The sequence below is a fragment of the Eubalaena glacialis genome, chromosome 4 (genome assembly GCF_028564815.1).
Source record: "Eubalaena glacialis isolate mEubGla1 chromosome 4, mEubGla1.1.hap2.+ XY, whole genome shotgun sequence".
Classification (NCBI taxonomy): Eukaryota; Metazoa; Chordata; class Mammalia; order Artiodactyla; family Balaenidae; genus Eubalaena; species Eubalaena glacialis.
The window spans coordinates 57210326-57224261 of record NC_083719.1 but is presented as its reverse complement, the minus strand read 5'-3'; the positions used below and the strand labels follow the sequence as shown (position 1 = coordinate 57224261).

The 13936-nt window shown below is 38.7% G+C and overlaps 1 protein-coding gene across 1 annotated transcript in view; it reads right to left on the bottom strand.

Moving 5' to 3' along the window:
* Positions 1-13936, bottom strand: part of FCHO2 (FCH and mu domain containing endocytic adaptor 2) — a 151072-nt gene that overhangs the window by 118865 nt on the left and 18271 nt on the right. The window contains 4 exon segments of the mRNA XM_061188950.1: positions 11271-11363; positions 11365-11400; positions 11635-11844; positions 11924-12050. Coding sequence (XP_061044933.1) covers positions 11271-11363; positions 11365-11400; positions 11635-11844; positions 11924-12050 — 466 coding nt within the window.

The following is a 13936-nucleotide window of genomic DNA, read 5'->3' as shown; positions in this document are numbered from 1 at the left end:
GTATATCCTACAATGAAATACATATAGTGTTTTTTAATTGCAGTAAAAAAAAATTGCAGTACATTTTAAAGTATTAATTTCTTAAATCTGCCCAGATATACATAATGTCAGTGAGAAAAAAAGCAAGTTGCAATTATTCATAAAAGCCAAAAATAATCTAATGTTGGGAACAACCTAAATGTCCCAAACTGATGAATGGAGAGACAAAATGAGGTAGACCCACACAATGGAATACAAATCAGCAATAAATAGGAACAAACATTGACACATGACTTTATGGATTAACCTCATAAAAACTTTACTAACTGAAAGAAGCCAGACACAAGAGACCATATATTGTATGATTCCATTTATACGAAATGTTCAGAATAGGCAAATCTATAGAGAAAGAAAGTGGATTAGTGGCCACCTAGAGCTGAGGGTAGAAAAGAGCATTAACTGTCAATGGGCATGAGGGATCTAATTATTGGGAGGATGATTATGTTCTAAAATTAATGATGGCTGCACCACTCAGTAAAGTTAAATTGGGTAGATTTTATGATATGTAAAATGCGCTTCAATAAATTTTGTTTTAAACCATGGTATGAAACAGTATACATAAAATTTCATTTCCATTGAAAAAATAACAGGTTGCATATATTCATACAAACAGAATCTGAAGGCATATACAGCAAACTATTAACAGCAAATTATTTCTGGAAAATGGAATCATGAGCATAGGTTAACTTTCTAATAAAAAATAATAATAAACAAGTCAAGTCTTTAATACAGGAGTAACAGAGCTAAAAGCTATACTGACAAGCAGTTGTAAAATGCAATTTTCTCCCAAGTACACTACAATTGTTGATATAAAATCTTGATTATCAACGGCCAATATTTTTTCTTCTTCTGATCAAATTTTTATTCTTTTTAATAACAATTTTATTGAGATATAATTCACACACCATACAATTTGGCCATTTAAAGTGTACAATGCAAAAAATGTTAGTATATTTACAGACTTGTGCCACCATCACTGCAATCAATTTTAGAACACCAAAAAGAAATCCAAACCTGAATAGCTAGATTTTTAAGAGCAGGTGTTTACTCATCAGTGATGAGCTTATTTTCAGCTAGCTTATTCATTAGCTTAATCAACATGTAAGAAATTACGTATGTCCACAAAAAAATCAGTACACTAATGTTTATAGCAGCATTATTCATAATAAAGGTGAAAACAACCTAAATGTCCATCAACTAACAAATATAGCAATGTGATATACCCATGCACTGGAATTTATTCAGCCATAAAATAAATGAAATATTCGGGTTCGAGCCTGGTCCAGGAAGATCTCACATGCCGCGGAGCAACTAAGCCCGTGCGCCACAACTACTGAGCCTGTGCTCTAGAGCCCGCGTGCCACAACTACTGAGCCCACATGCTGCAACTACTGAAGCCCACGCGCCTAGAGCCCGTGCTCCGCAACAAGAGAAACCACCGCAATGAGAAGCCAGCGCACCACAACGAAGAGTAGCCCCCACTCACTGCAACTAGAGAAAGCCCACGCGCAGCAACGAAGACCCAAAGCAGCCAAAAATAAAATAAAATGAATAAATTTATAGAAAAGAAATGAAATATTGATACATGCTATAATATTGACGAACCTTGAAAACATTATGCTAAGAGAAAGAAGCCAGTCACAAAAGACCACATACTATATGATTCCCCTCCTATTCAAGTCCAGAATAGAGAAATCTATAGAAACAGAAAGTAGATTAGTGTATTGCTTGAGAATGGGGTGAAGGTGAGACATGGGGTGATAAAAGGTATGGGATTTCTTTTTGAGGTAATGAAAATTTTTGAGGTAATTTAAAACTGACTATGACGATGGTTTGCACGTATCTGTGAACATTACCAAAACCACTAAACTATACACTTTAAATGATGAACTGTATGGTTCACAAAATATATGTCAATAAAGTTGTCAAAAAAGTTAAATAAATAATATTTTATCTTTTTTAATCAATAAATTCTAGCAGGGAAATTTTCAGTATTAACTGACAAAAACAGCTACTAACACCATTGCTGACCCAAGGAGGACAATTACAATGCAGGTTTACACCAAGATAGGATCTTGTCTCTGCCAATCGCAATGCACTTTGCGAAGAGGTAGCATTTCCATAGAAAGTTTCCCGAATGTGACTTAAGCTAAATAAAATCTTGTTATAATCCAATATAAACAGGTGTAAAAATCTTTTTAATAATTCCTAATATGAAGTGGAAAAAAAAAAGTTTTATTATCCTTTAAAGATGGAAATCCAGAATCACACAGGTCCTTTAAGAGAACACAAACTTAGTACCTATTGTGTCCCCTAAATACTCTAATTGAAGTAAGATGACTGCAATTAACAGTTTGATGTGTACCAGTCCAGATTCCTTTTTGCATACATATAGAAATATGTTACTGCTTAATATGAAAATGAGATCATGTTATGCATATTGTTTTGCATCTAAATTATCAATTAAAGTGAAATTTAACTGAAAAGATAACTAAGTTATAAGTAAGGTCACCAAGTCACTAATGTACCGATTTTCTTCTGGTCTAATATCGAGTCTACAAGTGAGATATCCTTGAAATTTCAAGTTAAAAAGTTTAAGTCATCAAATCTATTTTGGTAACTCAAAACATCTGTTTCTGGTTGATCTTATAACTTTATACGTTAAAAAAATTTTAATAGACATAAAATACAATCAAAATACAAAATATTTCCACTTGAAAAAAATGCACTCCTCTATTAACAATGCTATGAAATTCCTATTTTAATGAAAATGGAACTGTTAACATATCCGGGTTTTAGAGAGCCACGGAAAGTAATAGTGTAAAAGCACAAAACTATAAATCCCATAGATTTTAATTAAGGCTTTGAAACTTCTCCTTCAAAGAACTTTTAAGGGCAACAGTAAATCCAACACTAAAATTAAAAACATGGATATTCTTCACTTTTGATAAGTCCGAGAACTAGAAAAATAGGCAAAAGATTAAGTGTGTACACTGTATAACCAGGCTATTCATTAAAACGTTGCTTTTACCTCGTTTCCTTTTTAATCAAAAAAAAATTTTTTTGGAAGGAGAAAAGAATGGTCAGGAGGTACTATCATGTGAACAGCAATAACATGCCTAAGCTTCCTCTCAACTCTAAGCTGCCTCAAAAATAAATAAATAAATATCATCATTTCCTACCTCTCTACATTTTCCTTTTACTCTAGCTCTTACTGACATTTATTAGGTAACCTTGGACAAGTCACTGTAAAATATACCATTAATGTGTGCCTGATGTAATCTCACTTTATCCTGCCTTCTCTGAAAAACATGACGAAACATTTAACTAATTCTGGAGATATTTTTTTGCTTTGAAGAATGGCCCCTCTAGTGAAGAATCTTCTAGACATTTTTGATAGGAATTCAACAAATATGCAATGACAGCCCTCCAGGTCTGTTTCTGCCTTGAAAACTGCTAGGAAGAAAAGAATAAAATACATGCACACAGTTTTTCTATAGGCAAACAGGACATTCAACCACAAGTTATAATCTCTTCTAATCAATGTTCTATTTATGTATTAAAATTTTCACACAAGATCACTAAAACTATTCTTCAGAGCTCTTGTCAAGATATTGCTAAAGCAGAAAACAGTGATTAAAACGTAGAATGAACATTGCTCAGCAGTCAGAACAAAAGTTACTCAAACACATCTGTCCACTGAGTGAAGGAAACAAATCTTATTACTTAAAAAAATCATTTTCTCACCCCTCAAATACTCCTCCCTAATCTTTTAAATTACAACTCAGCTCTTCCAATTAGTTAAACCCTTCAAGCCATCTAAAAAGATACCATATAGACACAACAAAAATAGCAGAAGCAAATAGTTTTGAGCTAATGTTTTATTCTTTTATCTTGCAAATTTTCTGTAATATTCTGTAAATAAATGTAGTTTTCACTACTTTCAAAATGAAAAATAAAATAAAACAACAATTTCAGCTTTCTCAAAAACTTTTCAATCTATGCTTGGAAAGACACACAAGGCTACCTTCTTAATCTGACATTCTGTTCACGTTAATACTTAGATCTCCAGTCCTCATAATTCATAAATGGAAAAAACAAAACTGTAAGTAACCTAAATGTCCAAAAGGAGAATGCTATAAAAAAAAAATTACATCTTATCCATTCCATGAAACCTATACTGAAAATATTTTCAAAGAATACTTAATCACATGAGAAAAATGCTTTGATGTTAATATCATTTGAAATTACCAAGATACAGAACTATATAGTAGAACCTGTTTTGAATTTTACATTTCCAAAGAAAATCTTAGAGGACAGAGTGAAAGGCTTTAGGTAATTTTTATTTTCTTATGTGTTTTAACTATCACATAAAAAGTTATAAATAAAAAAGAAAAACATCTTCACTGGCTGTTATTTCAACCAACTAAAAACTAACACTTCTTATTTAAGGCCCCAGCACCACCAATTTGCTTTACTTACATTGTACCTTCCTATCTTTTCCCTAAAGTCAAGCAAACATGCTTGTCATATCTTCCATAATTTTACTCCTGCAATTCCACTAAGGAGCATGTGCATGATGGAAATGAGGGAATTGTGTACCTCAACAGTTCACTAATCACTTCCCAATTTAATCCTCTCTGCCTCTGGCCATTCCAGCAACATTCTCTAGTTTCTTTACCAACAGATAGACAGCTGACCCTTGAGCAACATAGGTTTGAACTGCGCAGGTCCACTTACACGTGGATTTTTTTCAACAGTAAATACTACAGTACTACTTGAATCCGTGGATGTGGAATCGCGGTTATGGGGGAACCATGGATAGGAAGGGCCAACTATAATAACTATAAGTTATACTCTGATCTTCAACTGCACAGGGGTCAGCACTCCTAACCCTCACATTGTTCAAGGGTCAACTGTAATTACAGGTCTCCATTACTGTTTTGCTTTTGTTTTCCCTAACATCTGACCAATTTTTGCTTATCTCTCTGAACCAGATTCCTACTAAAATTCTTCCAATTCAAATATCTTTTCATTCTTCCACACTAGATAAATTGAAAGCCAAGCCTTTATTCCTTTTTCCGTATGTCTCCATGCCATTATATTTGTATACAGACTTCTTAGGGTGCTTCTGTTAATTGTTTGAGAATTATAAAATCAGGATGGATAATCTCAGGATATCCCACGACTCAAAAAGTTACTTCCAAAATATGTGTGTGTGTGTATAAAATATGTATTTCCAAAGGGCTTATGGTAATCAAAAGTGCAGGATGACACAAAGCATACTCTTCTCCCATGCCTTTGCCAAAATAATTTAAGTAGTTCTGAAAGGATTAGAACCTTCAGGATTTAGTCTGTAGGGCTGGAAAAGAACCCAGACAGCAAATTTTTATCACTCCATATCAATCCTCTAAAATCCTTCCCCTAAATTAAACTTATGCACACTAAATCAGCATCAATTTCTCAATTTCAATGATTATGGCAAAAACAAACAAACAAACAAAAACACCCTTCCACCGCCCACTCCCCCCCAAAAAAAACCTAACGGCCTGACAATAATATTTAGTTCCATCTAAAATACTATAATTTGGGGCTTCCCTGATGGCGCAGTGGTTAAGAATCCACCTGTCAATGCAGGGGACACAGGTTCGAGCCCTGGTCTGGGAAGATCCCATATGCTACTGAGCAACTAAGCCCGTGCGCCACAACTACTGAGCCTGCGCTCTAGAGCCCGCGAGCCACAACTACTGAGCCCGAGTGCCACAACTACTGGGCCCACGAGCCCACGCGCCTAGAGCCCGTGCTCTGCAACAAGAGAAGCCACCACAATGAGAAGCCTGTGCACCGCAACGAAGAGTAGCCCCCGCTCGCCGCAACTAGAGAAAGCCCGCGCACAGCAACAAAGACCCAACACAGCCAAAAATAAAATTTTAAAATAATAAAAATAAATTAAATAAAATACTATAGTTTTATAATATCTATCTGTCAAGTCTATTTGAACCAAGTTAGATGAATCTGTAGTTTGAATTTTCATAGCTTGTTGCAGTTGAAAATAGTTTGGGCATGGCTAACTGGCTAACAGTTATACAATAACACATTTTAACATGTATGTTATTTGCTTGTATATACAGAGGTTATTTCTGGAAAGCTACATAAGAAATTGGTAACAGTGATTACCTTTTGAGAGATCTTGGTGGGTGGATAAAAGGGAGATTTTATACTACATTCCCTTTTGTACCTTTTAAATACTAAACCATGTAAATTTTGCAAATTGGTTAATTACTATATATATGTAAACATACAAACCTACACACTTTAAAAATTTTAGTATATCATCTGATGGGATCAGATCCTAAGCAGGTACCCCAAACTACAATATTTGGAAATTTCAAGTAATAAAAAGTCTATATTCTGGGTTTCTATGGTCGCCTCAACTAATTTTCTAAAGATGTGTATTTTAAAATTTTTATATGGATAAATAACCCCAAAGAATATGTGTGTGGGGGGGGGGCTGTTAGTCTCTCATGTAGGATACTAAATTTCGACTAAATAACCAAGCAAAAATATAATAATGTTTTGCATTCCAAAGTCCTATTAATAGCAACTCCAGATTTTTAAAAACATTTTAATCCTCCCAGTTTATCCATGTAATGACAGATCAAATTTTGGATATACAGTATTATGCCTCTTATATAAGAGACTTGGGCATCATGTAGATTTTGGTATTGGTCCTGGAACCAATCTCCCAAGGATACCAAGAGAGAACTGTATAACCTAGTGCTCTGAATTTATTTAAAAGTAAAGCATGACAATACCAGTGAAATCAATAGATAAATGATATGAGGCTTCTGTACTGGTTAATCAGAAAAAGAAATTTAAAAAGAAAAAAGAAATAAGGAAAAACTTCAGAACAAAAATACCTAAGATAATTGTTATTCATTCATTCTTGATGTGCTGAATGGAGATCTTTGGAAAAAGTCACCTAACTAAAAATGTCACTTCATTACAATGTGATGTATGCTAAAGAATACTTGGTGTCTTTGGGGGAATACTTTATATCTTATATAGATTGGGATTAATATGTAAAATGAAGTTTATAAGGTATTTAAATCAGGTATGCTGTGCTCACTTGTTTTTTCCCCTTAAGTAATTATCGCTATGAAATCCATTCCTTAAAAAAAACTTTTTAACTCTTGAATTAAATAATTTGGACTTATATAAAAATATATAAAGCCATTTTAATCACTATACTGTAAGGCTGACATATATAATCAAGAGTATTGTAAACTAGTACTTGACTCTTTGAGAAAGAAGCAGCAGATGGAGAAACTTCTTCAGTGCAATATTTGTCAATACCTTTTTGAAGTTAAATAATCTTTTGAAGGACTAACTGTTTTTATATATTAAAGGTAACAGTGTGGATTTCTGTTATCAACATTATTTTTGCTGTCCAATTTTAATAGAAAGAAAAACATTTTCAACTTGATTATCTTTTTGACACTATACTTTGTGGCAAAAACTGACTTATCAGCAACAAAACACCTGCTGTGTAGGAAGTTTGGGATATTTTTTTTCTTCAAAGTATAGTATTAGGTAAAGGAATTTGTAATGTAGCATATAGTTTTACTTTAAGAAAAACTATAAAGAAACAGGCAGCATGTGCTGCTTTCAAAAGAACTTGAAGAGAGTTTGAATGATTCAAATTTTCCTCTAACAAAATGCCACAACAAAAAGATCTATCTTTTTATATGTAGGGAAAAAAACAATTAACAGCTTGTTTGGTTAGAAACCTAAAACTTTAAAAGTTCCCATTAACTCACTTTGACAAGTTTTATTCTGTTTTGACAGTGCCACTTTAAACATTAGGGGAGAAAAGTGAAATTAATATTACAAATTCTCTATTTGAAGAAATTTTTTATAAATGATTCAGAAATAGGTAAAATTTTAAGTTGTTTTAAATAGACATCTAACAAATTCTGAGAAGTTAGTTAGTTCCCAGAGTTTCCTAATTCATTTAGCCCTCCTTTGGAGCTTTTTAAGATCCAATTTAGAGCTTTCACCCCCAACCAGGAAGTAAAATAAAATGCAGTATATTTTAACTATTTGTACTCAATATTGGAAGTGAAGGCAAACACTAAAACACAAACTAGACTTGGGATTCTCTCTAGATTTCAGATAACCAAATTTATTTCCATGCCTCTACTAAGAGGGAAAACAAGGGGCACACAAAAACCTGCAAAATATGTTCATAAAGCATTATTCATAAAACAGCCAAAACATCAAAAAAGGCTATATTCAAAACTCAATGAACACAAAACAAAAGATAACCTTAAAATGTTAATGTGCAATTTTGAATTAAGTTAGCAAACTTCAAAAACACATTCATGCATCCAAAAATACAAAACAGGACTTCCCTGGTGGTGCAGTGGTTAAGAATCCACCTGCCAATGCAGGCAACATGGGTTCAAGCCCTGGTCCTGGAAGATCTCACATGCTGTGGAGCAACTAAGCCCGTGTGCCACAACTACTGAGCCTGCACTCTAGAGCCTGCGAGCCACAACTACGGAGCCCACGTGCCACAACTACTGAAGCCTAGAGCCTGCACACTGCAACAAAGAGTAGCCCCCACTCACTGCAACTAGAGAAAGCCCGTGTGCAGCAACTAAGACCCAATGCAGCCATAAATTAATTAATTAAAAAAAAAAAAAAACATTCTAACAACACCAAATTTTAAGTAATCCTTATAGAAGTTTTACAAATTGCCATTGTAAAACCTGAAGTCTAAAATCAATAGGCTAAATCTAAAATTCATATAGAAAATCAAGGGACCCAGGAGAGCCAAAATAATCTTGAAAAAGAAGAACAAAGTTGGCGCACTTGCACTTCCCCATTCCAAACTTACTACAAAGCTACAGTAATCAAAACAGTGTGGTATTAGCATAAGGATAGATGATGGGATACCAATGAAAATCCAGAAATAAACTCATACATCTATCATCAACTGATTTTTGAAAAGAGTGCCAAGACTATCCAATGGAAAAAGAACAGCCTTTTCAAAAAATAGTGCTGGGACAACTAGACCCACATGCAAAAAATGAAGCTGTACCTCTTCCAACACCGTACACAAAAATTAACTTCAAATGGATCATAAGCCTAAATGTAAGAACTAAAACTACATATAAAATCCATAGAAATAACATAGAAGTAAACCTTTGTGATCCTGGGTTAGGAAAGGCTTCTTAGATATGACAACAAAAGCATACGTGGTAACAGAAAAATTAGACAAACTGGACTTCATCAAAATTAAAAACTTCTGTGCTTCAAAGAACACCATCAAAAGAGTGAAAAAGACAACCCACAGAATGGGAGAAAATACTTACAAAATCATGTATTGTAAATCAAAACCACAATGAAATATTACTTCACAGCCAACCGCTACAATAAAAAAGATAACAAGTGTTGTCCAGCACGTGGAAAAACTGGAAACCTCAGACATTGCCTGTGGGATTGTAATATGGTGCAACCACTTTGGAAAATGTTTGGCCGTTCCTCAAAACGTTCAACAGAGAGTTACCATATGACCCAGCAATTCCATTCCCAGAAGAAATTAAGACATATATCCACATAAAAACTTGTACAGAAATGTTCATAGCATTATTCATAATAGCCAAAAAGCACAACCAACCAAATGTCTACCACTGATGTATGGATAAATACAATGTGAGATAGATAGACAGATACAGAGACACACACACATACACACACACACACAATGCAATGGAACACTATTTGGCCATAAAATGGAATTAAGTACTGCATGCTACACCCTGGATGAACCTTGGAAACATGCTAAGTGAAAGAAGCCAGTCACAAAGGACCACATGTATGAACCCATCTATATGATTATGTCCAGAACAGACAAATCTACATAGGCAGAAATCTATAGATTAGTTGCCTAAGATTGAGGCAAAAAGGAAATGTAGAGTGACTGCTAATGAACACTGGTATTCTTCCTGAGATGATGAAATTGTTCTAAAAGCGTGGTGACATTTGCACAATTCTATGAACATACGAAAAATCCTTGAATTGTTAACTTAAATGGGTGTATTATTCGGCAGGTGAATTGTACCTCAATAAATCTGTTTAAAAAAGAAAAAAAAAAAAAAACACCCTAACGTCTAGTATTTATGTCGACTGTGGAAAACAAGGAACATTCAAGACAAATAATTATGAACTGGTTTCATTACTAAGCAAGACCATGCTTGAAACACTCAGAAATTAAGAACTTAAGACATACCTTATTCACTGAAAGAGTACCACTTTAAATATTTCTACGTCTTAACTAAAATGGAATTGCACTCGCAACTGTCAAGCCATAAAATGGGATTCCTGAGATACCTGAGTACACATATTACTTTCCTGTACATGGCTGAACTGTGCTTCCCATTACAGCAAACAATAACTGCAGAAAAACACTCCACAGGGAGACTGGGAACTCATTCTCAGAGAACCACCTAACGCTAATACTGAGTTAAAAGGAGGGTGTGGAAAGAATGAGGAAGGGGAAGGAGCACGGGGAACAGGGAGACGTATCGGCGCATTTAAGCCCAAGGAATCCAGTTCCATTAAATTCAACTTTTATACGCTTTGTGAACAGGCCCAGAGGCAAAGTCCTGGGCGCAGACCAACGAGCCGAGCTGCGAGGCCGAGAGGAAGTGCTGATCCAGCCCAAGCCCGCACGGGAATTCGTGGGGAAATGGTGGGGGGCCAAAGGGCTAAGATGGGGGCCTGCGGGGCGGGAATGAGGGGAGCCCCTCCGCCCGGCTCCAGCCCGCACTCGCCGGCAGCGCGCAGCTGGGGGCGGCCGCGCCGCGGGCCCGTCGTCCGCGTCCGAGCCGCGGAGCGCGCCGGGCGCCCGGAGTCTCCGGCCGGGCCGGGTGCCGTCTCCCGCCCCATCCGGCGCTTTGTCCCAGCGCGGGCGGCAGGCGGCCCCTCGGCGTCCCCACCGCGGGCTGAGGGGCCGCGCTGACAGCCCCCGCCCCCCGCAAGGGCGGCAAGCCAGCAAATCGCCCGACGGGTTTCATCCAGGCGGGACGCAGCAGGCGGCGGTCGGAGGACGCCGGCCCTGCCCGCGGAGCCGCCGCCGCCGCCCGAAGCGCACGCAGGCCGAGGTCAGGCGCAGAAACCCTCGGACTCCGAAACCCGCACAATGTCCAACATCCTTCTCTTACCCAAAAATTCTCAACGAAATGCGCCATGACCATCGTGCCGCCGCCGCGCTGGGTTTCGCGTCCGCGCCCTCCCGCCGCTCCGTAAACACTGGCCCGGCCCCCACGGCGCCCCCGCCTTTCGCCGCCGCGGCTACCGCCGCTACCACCGCCGCCGCCGCCGCCTTCTTCCCGGAGGCCGGCCCGCACCCTCTAGGACGCATGCGCCACCTAGCGGCCGCCGCTGCGGAGAGGACACTCAAACGCCTAGGCTGGGTTGCGCATGCGCCCCGGGCCTCATTGCCGGGTCTTAGTCCGCTCCCTCCCGCCCCAGCGCGGGCACGTCTGAGAAAGAGTATTTTCTTGGGAACGGTGGAGAACCCGGTACCGGAGCAGTCACCCGGGAGACTGTTCGCACCCTTCGCGGTGCGATGGGTACTGGCTCAGGGACGGAGCGAAGAGAGGGGCCGGCCAGGAACAGTGGAACCCACAGCCAGGCTGCCCTCTCTCTTCCTTCTCGCAAGACTCGCTTCCTGAGCTTTCGAGTATCTCGAAGGTTCCCAAGTCGGTGCAAGCTGGAATGGGGGAAACTTGGCCTCTAGCCAACAGGAGAAGACGCTGAGAAATGGTCAACAGGGTGCCTTTTCTTGATAGGGAATTAAGAACCAAAACAAAACTTTCCGAGGCCGGAAAAGGAGGAAACGCCCTGTCGCCTGAGAGCCCCGGGAGCTGCGCGAGACCCAGGCACCAAGTCCTCGGCCGAGGCCGCTGACCTCTAGCACGCCCGGAGCAAACCAGCCGGGACTGCCGACAGCAGGAACGTGACCCGAAAGCAACGAATTTCCCTAACTCAGCCAGTTTTGTCTTTTTTTTTTTTTAAGTCTCTTGCACGACTTGTTCATATAAATCCATGGTTCTCCTAGCAACTTGTACATTTTGGAAAAAGAAACAAGTTCAAACACGCCTCGGCATAACAGAGACACTAAATCCCCTTCCCACGCCTTACTTTCCAGAGGTTAAGGGGCAAAAATTAAACCAGATCAATTAAGTCCAAAATATGCAGTTCTTGAAGCCAAGCCCGACAAATAGATTTAGTGTAGCTTTAACTGTCCATGCACATCACACCTCCTCGGGTCTTGTGACTTCAAACATGGTGAACACTATACCACTGTTTCTTCATGGCAGATTATTTCCATCCTCAAAAGTAAAAACCAGACAGTGCCTTTCACATGGATGCAGCCGTAAAGTGTTTAATAGGAATCATTGGATAATGGTATTGTGATTATATCTTTTTAAGAATATCTTTTAGGAATATATAGGCTGTAATAATACGACGTCTAGGATTTGCTTTAAAATGAGTCATTGAGGGAGGAGGAATGGGTAGGGGTAAAAATGAAACAAGATTGACCATGAGCTGGTCATTCTAGGAGCTAGGCAATGGAAACGTGGTTCACAGTATTACCCTCTTTTTGGTATATGTCTGCTTTTTCCTTTCTTTAAAAAGTCTTCATAATGCTATCATTTACACTAGTTTTTGGGAAAGTCAAACTTAGAAATTTGCTACAATTGTCTAAGCCATTAGTCTAGCATTGTCTTTTGGTTTTTTTTTTTCAATTTATTTTTGGCTGCGTTGGGTCTTCGTTGCTGTGCACGGGCTTTCTCTAGTTGTGAGCGGGGGCTACTCTTCCTTGTGGTGCGCAGACTTCTGGTGGTGGCTTCTCTTGTTGCAGAGCACGGGCTCTAGGCGCGCTGGCTTCAGTAGTTGTGGCACGTGGGCTCAGTAGTTGTGGCTCATGGGCTCTAGAGCGAAGGCTCAGTAGTTGTGGCGCACGGGCTTAGTTGCTCAGCAGCATGTGGGATCTTCCCCGACCAGAGCTCGAACCCGTGTCCCCTGCATTGGCAGGCTGATTCTTAACCACTGCGCCACCAGGGAAGCCCCAGCACTATCTTTCTTGATGCTGAAGAAATTCTAAGAAAGATACAGCCATCTAGATCACCCGGCCGATGAGCTTGGCATTAAATTCCCAGCATCACTAAGCACTACTGCAGTTAGACCTGGGCAGGAGAGGCCCCTATCCTGCACCCCATGCTTTAAAGGACCTTACAGATCACAAATACACACATTAATTTATTAAAAAACTCATGAGTGCCTGTGCTACAGATGCTGAACACTTGACGCATAACTATCCATACCCTCTCCCATGACCAACACTATTCAGGCTCCTAGGAAACATTTATCTCTTGCCTATATCTTCAAAACAAAAGGTGGAACCCCAAGTGCAGTGAAAATTTGTGGCTGCTATAGCTGTCCATATCAGAAATAGACTGCTTTGGAGTTCAGGCAGAATCTGAGCAGCAGAAGTGCTTAGATAAGAGAGAAGACAAATTAGTTAACTTATGAAGACTTCCTCTCAGCTTGAGTGCAATAAATTCTTGCGTAACAAAGTATTTTTTTTTGCATAAGAAAGAAGTGTCTAGCAGAGATTTTCCTTGTTTTAGTGTTCCAATTTGTGGTTCCAACATTGAAAGTTTTGCACAGTATTCAAATAGTTGCACAAGGTACACTGACTTCCATTTCATACTCTTACCTCTGGTCCCATAAATATTAGATGCAGGCCTGCCATGAAGATAAATCTTCTGTATATTTCGGGTATTTACAAGGTTCGTCAGGGTCAAAACACCATATGCTG